This window comes from Raphanus sativus, chromosome 2, assembly GCF_000801105.2.
Source record: "Raphanus sativus cultivar WK10039 chromosome 2, ASM80110v3, whole genome shotgun sequence".
Classification (NCBI taxonomy): Eukaryota; Viridiplantae; Streptophyta; class Magnoliopsida; order Brassicales; family Brassicaceae; genus Raphanus; species Raphanus sativus.
In genome coordinates this window covers 36,746,706-36,758,890 of record NC_079512.1, presented here as the reverse complement: position 1 = coordinate 36,758,890, position 12,185 = coordinate 36,746,706, and the positions used below count along the sequence as shown (strand labels likewise).

General features: G+C 39.8%; 4 protein-coding genes across 4 annotated transcripts; 3 read left to right on the top strand and 1 right to left on the bottom strand.

Moving 5' to 3' along the window:
* Positions 1–651: 651 nt before the first annotated feature.
* Positions 652–4,400, top strand: LOC108840835 (uncharacterized). Its single transcript, XM_018613649.2, is given in 16 exon segments — positions 652–850; positions 852–1,106; positions 1,177–1,311; positions 1,393–1,663; positions 1,666–1,731; positions 1,821–1,939; positions 2,036–2,113; positions 2,219–2,383; positions 2,466–2,513; positions 2,629–2,798; positions 2,879–2,957; positions 3,027–3,106; positions 3,178–3,307; positions 3,413–3,548; positions 3,635–3,795; positions 3,885–4,400. Coding segments are annotated over 16 exon segments (2,283 nt in total). The 5' UTR covers positions 652–817; the 3' UTR covers positions 4,242–4,400.
* Positions 4,342–5,930, bottom strand: LOC108841412 (protein ECERIFERUM 26-like). The gene is made up of 2 exons (XM_018614168.2): positions 5,425–5,930; positions 4,342–5,310 (listed from the first exon to the last, which is right to left on the bottom strand). The coding sequence occupies exons 1-2, from the start codon at positions 5,878–5,880 to the stop codon at positions 4,390–4,392; spliced, it is 1,377 nt and encodes a 458-aa protein (XP_018469670.1). The 5' UTR covers positions 5,881–5,930; the 3' UTR covers positions 4,342–4,389.
* A 1,055-nt stretch (positions 5,931–6,985) lies between these two features.
* On the top strand, positions 6,986–8,688 carry LOC108842753 (V-type proton ATPase subunit c''2). Its single transcript, XM_018615771.2, has 4 exons — positions 6,986–7,230; positions 7,348–7,425; positions 7,988–8,158; positions 8,264–8,688. Exons 1-4 carry the CDS (start codon positions 7,112–7,114, stop codon positions 8,427–8,429), a joined length of 534 nt encoding a protein of 177 aa, XP_018471273.1. The 5' UTR covers positions 6,986–7,111; the 3' UTR covers positions 8,430–8,688.
* A 236-nt stretch (positions 8,689–8,924) lies between these two features.
* Positions 8,925–12,156, top strand: LOC108842752 (serine hydroxymethyltransferase 3, chloroplastic). Its single transcript, XM_018615769.2, is given in 13 exon segments — positions 8,925–9,084; positions 9,373–9,551; positions 9,554–9,592; positions 9,700–9,895; positions 9,979–10,153; positions 10,247–10,364; positions 10,444–10,556; positions 10,667–10,789; positions 10,880–10,984; positions 11,076–11,162; positions 11,257–11,364; positions 11,472–11,544; positions 11,714–12,156. Coding segments are annotated over 12 exon segments (1,575 nt in total). The 5' UTR covers positions 8,925–9,084; positions 9,373–9,388; the 3' UTR covers positions 11,989–12,156.
* Positions 12,157–12,185: the final 29 nt, after the last annotated feature.

The following is a 12,185-nucleotide window of genomic DNA, read 5'->3' as shown; positions in this document are numbered from 1 at the left end:
AAATCCTTGCAACGAGTAGAAGTCTAAACATTAAAACCCATGCATTCTTTTCAAAAGTGGATGTAAAACCTAGCCGCATCATAGGAGACAAGACAAAAACAAAACTAAAGCGTTTTCCTAATGTTTATGAATAATTTAGAGCATCTCTAATCTATTGCTATTTTTTTTATAATAGTATTTAAAGAGAAATTGTTTCAATACATCTATGTTTCTTATTCTATAATCTTCTTTTTTTTATTAAATATTCATAGATTACTACTCCTTCCGTTTTAATAATATAATAAAATAATATTTAAACAAATAATTAAAAGCAAAGTTAGAAATATCATTTGGCATATATCACTGGTTCGTTTCTCCTTTCAATTAAATGCTAAAACTATAAAAATGTTTTTTAAAAATATTTGTGCTTTTATGCAAAACTAATTATAATTTGAAACAGAAGAATTATTTTAGAAATATATATTCGAGCATATATCATCTTTATCATAGATTTTTATTTTATTTATTTATCAGAGATTAAAATAATAAAATGCATTAGAGATAGTCTTAGACGGACAAACAAACAACTCAGAAACTGTTACACATTGCACGGACACGAACATATGTATAGTGTGGCACATTTGGGCGGGAAATGTTTTCCCGGCACAGTGTTCTTTTTTCCCTTTGGTTTTCTCTCGGGAATCGATCAGTCGCAATTCCGACGGAATGTATCCGTCGGAAACTCATCGGAGAAAAAAATTATTATATTTTTCTAATTAATCGACGATTAGAGATGTATGCTCTCGTCTTCTTCTTCTCCAAACCTCCGTGAAAGAAAATGATTCGCGGCGGAAGAAACCGCATAACTTCCCCCCCCCGCCTTCTCCAACGACGCAAAGAAGCTTCTTTTATGCACCGCCAACTCCGTCTCCATCTTCTCCGTCGCCACTGGCTCAAAGCTTGCTTCGCTGGAGGGTCACACAGCACCCGTGACGACTGTGGTTGTTGATCCAATCCTCCCCGAAGACTGCTGGACTGCTTCTCTCGATGGAAAGATTCGTTTTTGGGACTTCTCGGTGCCGAAACTCGTGCAGGCGTTTGATATCCACCTTCCCATTTACTCTATGGTAACTTTTTTTGTCAGTCAGTTAAATGAAAAGCAAAAAAATTACAACCTTTCGTGGATTTATTTTATAGGTTATGTTTACATGTCGACCGTCAAGTAGCTTGATTGCTTATGTCTCTGTTGAGGATTACTCAAGTGTCTCTGGACAGATCCGGAGAGTTAGTCTTTCGGAAGAGCCTCTTCATGGTGGGGACATTCTGAAAGAGGTCAGATTTGTAGTAGACAAGACAAAGCTCATGTTTTTTGGTTCAGATTTTTTTTTTGATTAGATTTGGTTAAATGATCAGATGGAAGAGCCGAAAAGTATTGTTATGAGTCCCTCCGGAGAGTTATTCGGGGTCTGTCACGGTTGCGAAATACATATATGGAGTACATCTCTTGGCAAGGTGGCTAAGGAGACGACGTTACATCACACGCAGTTGGTTACTGCTTTTGCCTTTCATCCCAGTAAGAGAATGTTAGCAGTGGGAGATGCGACAGGAAGAGTGTTGATTTGGAAGGATATTGGTGATGTTAAATTTACTTCGGTGAAAAGTGAAGATGGTGATGCTGAGTCTTCTCAAACTGGCACTCTGATGAAGTAACTGTCCTTAGTTTCTCTTCTGATGGAGCATTTTTGTATTCTGGTGAGACTTGAGCTTTGTAGTGTGAATGTATCTCATATATGAGTTATTATTATGTTATATTTTTTTTTTGCTTTGTGGTGCTCTTTCAGGGGGAAAGGAAGGGGTTCTTGTTGTTTGGGAGCTAGAAACAGAGAAGAAGCAAGTTTTGCCAAAGATGGAGTCTCCCTTGTTGTATTTCATCTTCTCTTCAGATCCTACTCTTTCCTCTGTAAGTCAGATACAATCTTTGTGTTCCTATATATACAACCTGCCAAAAGGCAAATGAAATGTTTCAGCAACTCTACTAAGATCAAGATGTTTTCAGGCGATCTGTGCAGATAATCAGATTCATCTTCTTAAAACTCCTTCCATGGAGATACTGAGAACGATTCCTGGAATCAAGGTTCGTTCTTATTAATCATCTTAATTTTTTTTCAGTCCTATTGTCTTCCATTTCCATTGGAGTTAACTTCACATTCATGTTGTGTTCTTACTACGTAACTAACAGCCTCAGAGATTGGATCGCTTTGGATTTATAAGCTACGTCGAAACCATGCATATCTCCCTCACCAGAACTGTGTCCATTGATCCCTCTTCCGGTATTGCTGCTTTCTCCACAGCTAATCATTGTGTTCAACTCTACAACCTCTTAAATGACACTGAGATTACAGAGGTTAGCATCCTTCAAAGGAAATTTAAGTGAGTTTCGTATTTTATAGCTGTATGGTTTTAACAAATTAACAAAACAAATGTAGATTCAAGTTTGCGATAGACCTCATCAACCTGAGGATGATGGAGTTCGGGTTAGTACTTTTTTTTCTCCTTTCTTCCTCTCTGCAAGATAATATAGCTTTTACTAGTGAGGGATCTTCCTCTTTGTTCTTCTTTTGTAATGATATAAACAAGTATGGAAAATAGGTTGCAGTGACAGCAGTTGGTCTCTCCCGGGATGGCTCACTGATGACTACAGCTGAGGCCAGGTTTGCTGAAGGAAACCTTGGTGGAGGCTTAGTTTCTCTCAAGTTTTGGGTCTTTGTACCAGACAAGAAAACGTTCAGCATAACAACAGTCATAAATCAACCTCACAGGTTTTTCTTTGTTCAGATTACTTGATTCTCATGTCGAGAGTAAGTAACTCTTTAGTCCTTACTCTGTTTCGTTGATACAGTGAAGCTGCTATCACAGCCATTGCTCTTAGCTCGCCCCGTTCCATGGCTGTTACTATATCTTCTGCTGGTGACTTCAAGGTAGTTCCAAATCCTTTACATTTATTTTGAACTTTTTGTGTTAACTGTTTTTTTTCTCTCTATTTCAAGACTTGGGTTTGCAATAGCGACAAGAATCTGACATCAGAGGAGGATTCAAGCTGGATATGTCATGGAGCTGGCTCGTATAAGTAAACATCTCTCATTACTTAGAATGGTGAATCATAACTGAAACTGATATGAAAATCCTTTTTTTTTTCAGGAGAAAGCAAATAACAGCTGCTGTTTTCTCCCCTGATGGCTCTGTTCTAGCTCTTGCGGCTACGACAGTTATTACGATATGGAACCCGTTAACGACTGAACTCGCGTTTGCATTTGGAAAGTTTCGTACGGTAAAAACCTTCTACAAACAAAATAAATTTGAATCCATTTTTCATTAACTACTACTAGAGCTAGTGTTGAAATGTTAAAATGATACGTTGTAAAAAATGTTTCAGCCAGTTTTGCAACTCTCGTTCGCTGGAATAGGCTTCCTTGTTGCTGCATCCTATTGTCCTCATGCCCCGCCGCACTTATCTGTCTATGACATTATGAAGTTGGATTTATCATGGTCGTATAGATTAGACATAGAAGGTTTATAACTATTTATCTTGTTTTTTTTTTTTATTGTTGTTGATATTGTTTTCTTAAGTAATATGATCTTCCTGTTTTATTTGCAGCCATTGCCACTAAAGAGAAGTCATCATACTTTGCAGTTTTAGCATGGCTTCCCAATTTGTCGGTAAGAGCTGAAGAAGAGATCTTTCGTGGGAAAGATGGCGCTATCCTTTTGTTTCATGGGTCAGGCCGTAAACCGGTAGCTATTTGGACTGTAATGGAGGTACATTTATACTCTGACCTCTTCAAGAACCTTTGAATCAAAGTTCTCTCATTCACCATTATGTTTGTTGATCACAATGGTTATTGCAGGCCAGGGGAGGATCACTTTCATTTGTGGAAGACGGTCAAAAGTCTCAGACACTTCTCGCATATGTAAACGGGAGCAATGAATATGTTCTTTTTGATCCGTATAGCGATGAAACACATGAGACTACCGCCAAGGATTATGAGCTTCTTCTTGAAGCAATAAGCAAGAAGAAGAAGAAGAAGAGATCAAGAAAGAGAACATCGCTGGCGAAGTCAGAGAGACCTTGGGAAACCAAGTTTTGTGGATCAACGCTCAATATCCCGCCTTTCCGGGACGCTTGCTCTGCTTTCTTTGCTTCCAAGATGGGGAAAAAGATTTGTGAGAGAGTAGAGTTGCAACCTGATAGCCATAGCCTTTGAGAGATCTCTACTTATTCTGGAACCATGACTATATTTTGGTATGAGCTACTCTTGAATGTCTCTATTTTAATTGAGTTTCATTCATGTGGAACATTCAAACAATTGCAAGGGTAACTTTATTGATTTATAAATCCGTATATTTGAAACTTTATTGATTTAGCAGTTTTGTATATTCCATAAGTAAAACAGGAGAAAAGCTTTGAAGAAGCTCATCCTCTAAAACCTTAACCATTTCTCTTTGAGGAAGAGTAACCATAACCACTCGGCTCATTGGTCCCTCGCTGAGCTGTGAAGGAAGCACAATGGCCTGTCCACCTCCAGCTACAGGCCCTTCAACATAGCAAGAGACATGGCTCAACATCAAATCTTCCTCGAACATCATGGGACGAGAATTCGCCATGTTCTCTAGATTAATACACACGAGATCCGAACCGTTGGATATCGGATTGTTATTGTTGCTACTGAGCCACTCGACCAAGTCCATGACCGTGTCGTAGTCTAGTCCCTTGGTCACGTTATGAATCTCTTTGACAACGTAAGATAATAATAACAACCTATCTTTCGTTGTAACTGGTTTGGAGTAGTGAACTTTGTGATAGACCATGCAATTACCAAAGTAACTTTGGTCTAAACGCAATAGCTTCCTAACGTCTAGGCACAAGGACATGTCCGTGAGCTCGTTCCTCTTCCCTTTGGCTCGACTCACACAGACACAAAGGAGTCCAGACAATATCTCAAATGGTGAAATCCCTTGCTCGTTCTCGCCCGCTTGGACCATGGGATCCGGGAACAGAAGGGTGGTAGTGACCATACGGTCCTCGGTCACGTTTGAAGGTGGAGCTGTTAGGGAGCAAGATCTGATGTAATGGCTAAGAAGTTGGTTGTTAGAGAGCTTATGGCTGGTGAACCTGCGAGGCGGGAGTGAGTGGAAGAGTGGTGGCGTCATCATGTTTCGAGTCAGAGTTAAATCTGCCCATGTTCTAATAAACATCATTGCACAAACTGGATCAGCTAACAGATGAGTACAACTTAACCCAATAGCTAACCCACCGCTCTCAAACTCAGTCACCTGTAGATGAAAAACCGAATAATTAGACAAAACCAAACCAAATTCAATTAAACCAGAATTAGATAACCAAATAGTAAAAGGTAGACCAATAAACAGCTTGAACCTTAATTATACCTGAACATAAAAGGTAGACCAATAGTAAGGAAGGTGATACATGTCCTCCCAATGAACAAGCTTAAGCTCTTCCTCTCTATTCACACTCCTACGCCATTCCTCAACCGTCCCGGTAGCTCTCGCCTCCACCATTCTCACCCCGGCGTCGTTGCTCTTCACCTTCCACCGGTTCTCTTCCGTACCGTCAGTTTCCTTAACCAATCTCCCGGTTACAATAGGATAACAATTGAGAGTGTATGCTAATGATTCCCTTAGTTTTTTGGTGATTTCTCCCGGTTCTCTAGTCTTGGAAGTCCGGTAATAGTATACTAGACGGATGTGATTAGGTTCCATGACGTGGTCGAATACTGAGAACCGGTACAATCGCCCTTGTTCAACCGGTTTCGTGCTCACTACGGTTCGTTTGCATATGAGTCTCACACGGTCCTCCATTATTGTCTTTTCTTTGAGTAACATTTTTTCTCTTTCTTTGATTATAATCTGGTGTTCTTACGTGCTTGCACGTTCGTGTGTCGTATATATATGAATGTGTATACTATTACAACAATTCTATGTTGGAACACATACTTTTCACATGAAGAAAACAAGCCTCACGTAGGGGAAAGTAATATTTTCATGGTCCCGTAAAACATGTCTATGTGCCGCCGATTTGTATATATGTGTACGTAAAAATAACTATTAGAACGACAAAACAAAAATTAAATTTGTTTTTTCTTTTGTTACTTGTAGGCCTGGGCATTCGGGTCGTCGGGTCGGGTTCGGGCCGGGTTCTTTCGGATCCGGGTCTTTCGGGTCTAGGAGTTTAGGACTCGATAGGGTAATTTCAAATTTCCGGTTCCGGATCGGTTCGGGTTGTACCGGGTCCGGGTCGGGTCGGGTCTTATATAGTTGGAGCCATTCGGGTAACTAGAATTTATCGGTTCGGTTTTGGGTCGGGTTCGGGTCGGGTTCGGTTCGGGTTCAACCTAAAAAATACCTAAAAATACAAAAAAAATCTGAAAATATTAATATATCCGAAAATATTTGACATTTTATTTAAAGTTTGTGTTTTTATTATATTAAAATGTGTATATATACTAAACTATGCGAGATAGAACAATAGTTGGTTGTCTCCTAATGGCTGCCCCATTTGCTAAGTAGACAAATAACCCGTCTTCGACTCCCCATTGATTCATTTTATTTAATTTATATTATTAATTCGGGTACCCGCCGGGTTTCGGGTTTGGGTCGGGTCGGGTCCAAAACCCGCGGATCCTCTACGACAAGACCCGATAGGGTAATTTGATCGGGTCGGTTCCTACCCGGACCGGGTTTTTTCGGGTCGGTTTCGGGTCGGGTCTTCGGGTCCGAGTAAAATGCCCAGGCCTAGTTACTTGGTTGAATTTGGTTAAGATTGTGACAAGAATTTGGATATTGATAAGAAAACAAGGCCCACCAAAAAAATTCTTACCAGGCTAATTGGTCCATAAAATATCTACCAAGGCCGAAACTAACGAACACATGTAAAACGTCATCATTTCGGTTTCTTATACTTTTACCCATGCGCATCTAGAGCGCGTGATTTACAATTTCCTCAATATCTTCAGATCACAGGCTCTGATAATTTCTTCCGTCCTGAAGAGAGAGAGAGAGAGAGGCAGATCTTCTCATCACCACGACCCTTGCAATACGAGAGGAGAGAGAGAGAATGTCTGGAATGGTTGATGCGAGTTCGTGGGGCGCGGCGTTGGTAAGGATCTCGCCGTACACTTTCTCCGCAATCGGAATCGCCATCTCGATCGGCGTTTCAGTCCTCGGTGCCGCCTGGTAAATCCAGTCTTCTCCTGTTTCACGTTTGATACGATCGTTGCGGTGTCAATTGATTTGTGCAAATCCTAAAATTTGTGAGATTGACCTGTTTAAATCAATTTGCTTGTTTGTCAGGGGAATTTACATAACGGGAAGTAGTTTGATCGGTGCGGCCATTGAAGCTCCTCGTATCACTTCCAAGAATCTCATCAGGTATGGTTACCTTTTCATTTCTATTTTTTGTGGTGGTAATTTTGTTTCCCTTTGTGAGTTTGGATTTGATTTAAGATCCATTGTACGATTCATCTTAATGTACATCTATGTGAGGGTAGATAGTTACATAATGATTAGAAGAAAAAAGTTGTTGACTTGGGATTCAGGAGTTAGAAATCTTAGCTTTCGTATGGTTGTTTGGTTGTGTTTGTGCTTAAACAAGATAAATAGTGTGAAGGTTCTGTCTTTGGGGATCCAAGCACTTGAATGTGATGATAAAGAAGTGTCTTTTGTCTTTCCACTCATTTAACCAGATATATAGCTTATGTCAAATCAAATGAGAGGGTAAAGATAACTCTTATTCTACAGCGTCTATCATGACATTACCATAATCCGTTTGTTAACCATATTGAGAAGCTCTAAATGGTACTATCAGGGAATGCTTAACCATGACAATTTGCGTTTGTAATTTGATCGATTGCTACAGAGCTTTTGGGCTCGGAATTTAATGCTAGAAAACTATGCAATGACCAAGACATTTGTTCTTTTTTTTCTTGTCCAGTGTTATCTTTTGCGAAGCTGTTGCTATATATGGCGTTATTGTTGCCATCATCCTGCAAACGAAGTTGGAGAGTGTCCCTTCTTCAAAGATGTATGACGCTGAGTCTCTTCGAGCTGGATATGCAATCTTCGCATCCGGAATCATTGTTGGATTCGCCAACCTTGTATGCGGGTATGTATCTTTCTTCATTCACTGATTCTCCTCATCCTTACTGTTTTGGTTTTTGGGATTCTATCGTCAAAGTATGTAACTAAAGGTCACGTTTTTCTCCTGCAGGTTATGTGTAGGAATCATTGGAAGCAGTTGCGCATTGTCTGATGCTCAGAACTCCACACTCTTTGTGAAGATTCTTGTGATTGAGATCTTCGGTAGCGCTCTGGGGTTGTTTGGAGTTATTGTGGGGATCATTATGTCCGCACAAGCAACATGGCCAACCAAATAGATATATAACCGGTCTGAAACTGTTGTGATATATCTTGAAAGAACATGGCTTCTTGCATATCTTCATTGTTACATGGATACTTTCATGTCCAGAAGAAAAAAACTTGTGTGAAAGAACTGAGAACCACTTTTTGGATCCCTGTTTATTTTTATTTTTGTATTATTTAAAACTTTGGAATAAGGCACGTCAGAGAACGTCATCTTCATGTTTGTATTCACGTTGGTTGTTCTCTATTTTATCAAAGACAAGAGTTTGTATATTATTTGATTAAAATTGAAAATTTCATTCAATGAATATGTGTCTCTACACCAGTTAAGACTGCCTGCAGTAATGTTGTTGCTTCATTCTGGATGAAGCAGCACTCAACCAAACCAAATAATCAATGGAGTAATTCAGTTTTTAAGCACAAGTTGCTAACTGTACCAGCCGGTTAATTCTAAACCGGACACTGAAATAGACGACGTCGTTTACTGATATTCTTTTTTTTTTTGGTGGTTGTCCCGTTCTTGGAACCTGGAGCTTGGGTTTGTGTAAAACCCTAAGGATATATGTACGTCGCTTTGAGCATCTGGTAGAGCGTATCCTTCCATATCTGTCTTCCTTTTCTCATTTCTTGATTCCATTCGGATAGCTCAAAACTTAATCTACCGTACCGGTGAGTGTTGCCCGTTCTCGTTTACCTTCTGAGCTCCTAGTATTTGATTTATTCGGATTTGGTCTTAGAGTCTCAGTAGCTGATAATATGATAATATGCGTCACTGATGCTTTGTCTCTGTTTCAAAGTTTAAATCTTTCTTTCATGTTTGAGTCAGATAGAAACAGTCCGCCTCTGTTCTTACCATTGATTTGTTTAATTAATTATATTGCCTCCCGCAGTTTTGAAACACATGTTAAGTAACTGTTCTGTCTGTTACAATTGGATTTTTTTTTTGGTGGAGTCTAGGAGTAATAGAGAAAGAATGGAAGCTTGTTGTGGAGGTACTACAATGGGGTCTCTTCAGCAACCTGGAGGGGTTAAAGGACCTGTCTTTGCTCCGGTGACCAAGTTTTCTCAGCAACTGAAGTTCAATTTTCCGAGACCTGTCCGTTCTTTGCCTCTGAAAAGAAGCTTGGTCGTTGAAAGAGAGCGTCTCCTGTCTCGGTATCTTCCGTCGAGACTAGCAGTAAGAGAGTTTTTGTTTTCATTATTTATGATTATTATGTGAAGTTAAATAGATTTCTGTTCCATGCGTGGTTTTTGATTACTGTTTGACTATGACTGGTAATTTAGGCGATGCAATCCCTTTTGAGGACTATGGCCGTTCTGAAGTGGATCCAGAGGTCGATGAGATTATCAAAAAGGAGAAAAACAGACAGTTCAGGAGCTTGGAGCTCATTGCCTCCGAGAATTTCACGTCTCGTGCTGTTATGGAGACTGTTGGATCATGCCTTACCAACAAGTATTCTGAGGGACTTCCTGGTAAAAGGTAAATCAAGTATGTAAGATTTGAGTTTTCTGACTCTTCTGTTATTTTTGTTACTCATCTCTGTTTGTCCATGTCTCTCACAGGTATTATGGTGGCAATGAGTTCATCGATCAGTTGGAGACACTTTGCCAGAACCGGGCTTTAGCTACCTTCCGCTTAGATTCTACCAAATGGGGAGTTAACGTTCAGCCGCTATCTGGTTCACCTGCAAACTTTGCTGTGTACACTGCCATACTTAAGCCTCATGATAGAATCATGGTTAGTGAAGATTGTTACACTCTTTTCTTTTTCTTGTGTGTTTGATATATATATATATATATAAAATATGAGTGGCTTTCTTTGAGCATTTAGGGTTTGGATTTACCTCATGGCGGCCATCTGTCTCATGGGTTCATGACTGCCAAAAGGCGTGTATCTGGAACTTCGATATATTTTGAGTCCATGCCTTATCGACTTGATGAATCAACAGGTGTGTACATTTCTTATGATGGTGTCTCAGCAACTACTTTTATATGAGTCTATTTTCCTGATGTCTGTATTATGCGCAGGCATTGTGGACTATGATATGCTCGAGAAAACTGCTGCACTGTTCCGACCAAAGCTTATAATTGCTGGAGCTAGTGCCTACAGCCGAGATTTTGACTATTCTCGCATGAGGAAGGTAAAACCAAGCCATTATTCTTGAATAATTGCTTTTATGGATTCTGTCTAGTGTTAGGATAATGTCTGATGTTTCACAATTGTTCTCACAACTTGTATGAATTTTTGTAGATCGCAGACTCAGTTGGTGCCTTTCTGATGATGGATATGGCTCACATCAGTGGACTTGTGGCTGCCTCTGTGGTAGCTGATCCTTTTGAGTATTGTGATATCGTCACAACAACCACTCACAAGGTATGTGTATGTTTAAGAATCTGAAACACAATTTCCATTCAGATAAATCCAAAAAGCCTAAATAGTCTTTTTTATACTTTTCTTTATTAGTCTTTGAGGGGTCCGAGAGGTGGCATGATCTTCTTCAAGAAGGATCCAGTTAATGGGGTTGAACTTGAATCTGCCATTAACAATGCTGTCTTCCCTGGTCTGCAGGTTGATATATTGACCACTTCTTGTAGCGTTCTTAGATAGTTTGTAGCTTTGTACATGATTAATATTTGTTGCCTTTTATATTTCTTTCTAGGGTGGCCCTCATAATCACACAATTGGTGGATTAGCAGTCTGCTTGAAACATGCACAGTCGCCGGAGTTCAAAGCTTACCAGAAAAGAGTACTCACCTTTTTTACTTGATCATTAACTTCTTCTGCACGTTATAGAGTTTGGAAATTTAGCTTATGAGATAAATTTTGTGTTACTTGTGTAGGTTGTGGCTAACTGTAGGGCTCTAGCTAACCGATTGGTGGAACTTGGGTTTGATCTGGTTTCTGGTGGCAGCGACAATCATCTGGTCCTCGTCGATCTTAGACCATTGGTAAGTTCTTACAAACTCTATTTGATTTGCTCTTTTCTCAAAAACCAGAGAATCACTTATATCATAATGCGGTATCAAACAATATTTTTTGGGTATGGAATATGTAGGGCATGGATGGTGCTCGGGTAGAGAAAATCTTAGACATGGCATCTATTACACTCAACAAGAACTCTGTCCCTGGTGAGCCTCTTCCCTTGATCTTAGTTTTGTCTCTTTTCCCAATGTAAAAAGATGATAGTCAGTTACTCAGTTCTGAAAGAAACAAGATGGGTTTAGTACTTGTAGAACAAAAAGGACTTGAGCTGTGATTGTGTGTGTTGAGACGGGTGTTGTTGAATGTTGAATACAGGGGATAAGAGTGCGTTGGTTCCAGGGGGAATAAGGATAGGAACGCCTGCGATGACGACAAGAGGACTGACAGAGAAAGACTTTGTAGTGGTTGCTGACTTGATCAAGGAAGGAGTTGAGATAACAATGGAAGCGAAGAAGTTGGTCTCGGGATCAAAGCTTGGAGAGTTCACCAAGCTGGTGACATCTCCTGATTTCGCATTGAAAGAGAAAGTGGAGAGTCTCAAGGATAGAGTCGAATCCTTCACCTCTCGTTTCCCCATTCCTGGAGTTTGAAGTTATTCAAAACAGATGGCGTTGTGTCTTTGTACTCTTGTTGTACCTTTTAAAAAAAAAAATATTTGAGGGTTTGATCAGGTTGCCTGTGACCCAAGGCAATAAAATAACGGTGTCAAAAAAAAATTGAAATAATGTTTAAATAAGAGAACAACCTATTTCGCGGGAGGTGGCTAATGTATCTCTCTCTCTCTCAC

What these genes read in the sequence shown, in the direction of transcription:
- LOC108842753 (XM_018615771.2), top strand. Translation starts at nt 7,112, where the DNA reads ATGTCTGGAATGGTTGATGCGAGTTCGTGGGGCGCGGCGTTGGTAAGG. An exon ending in ACTTCCAAGAATCTCATCAG is followed by an intron (nt 7,426 to 7,987) that starts GTATGGTTACCT and finishes TTTCTTGTCCAG; the next exon opens with TGTTATCTTTTGCGAAGCTG. An exon ending in TTCGCCAACCTTGTATGCGG is followed by an intron (nt 8,159 to 8,263) that starts GTATGTATCTTT and finishes TTTCTCCTGCAG; the next exon opens with GTTATGTGTAGGAATCATTG.
- LOC108841412 (XM_018614168.2), bottom strand. Translation starts at nt 5,880, where the DNA reads ATGTTACTCAAAGAAAAGACAATAATGGAGGACCGTGTGAGACTCATA. An exon ending in GGTCTACCTTTTATGTTCAG is followed by an intron (nt 5,311 to 5,424) that starts GTATAATTAAGG and finishes TTTCATCTACAG; the next exon opens with GTGACTGAGTTTGAGAGCGG.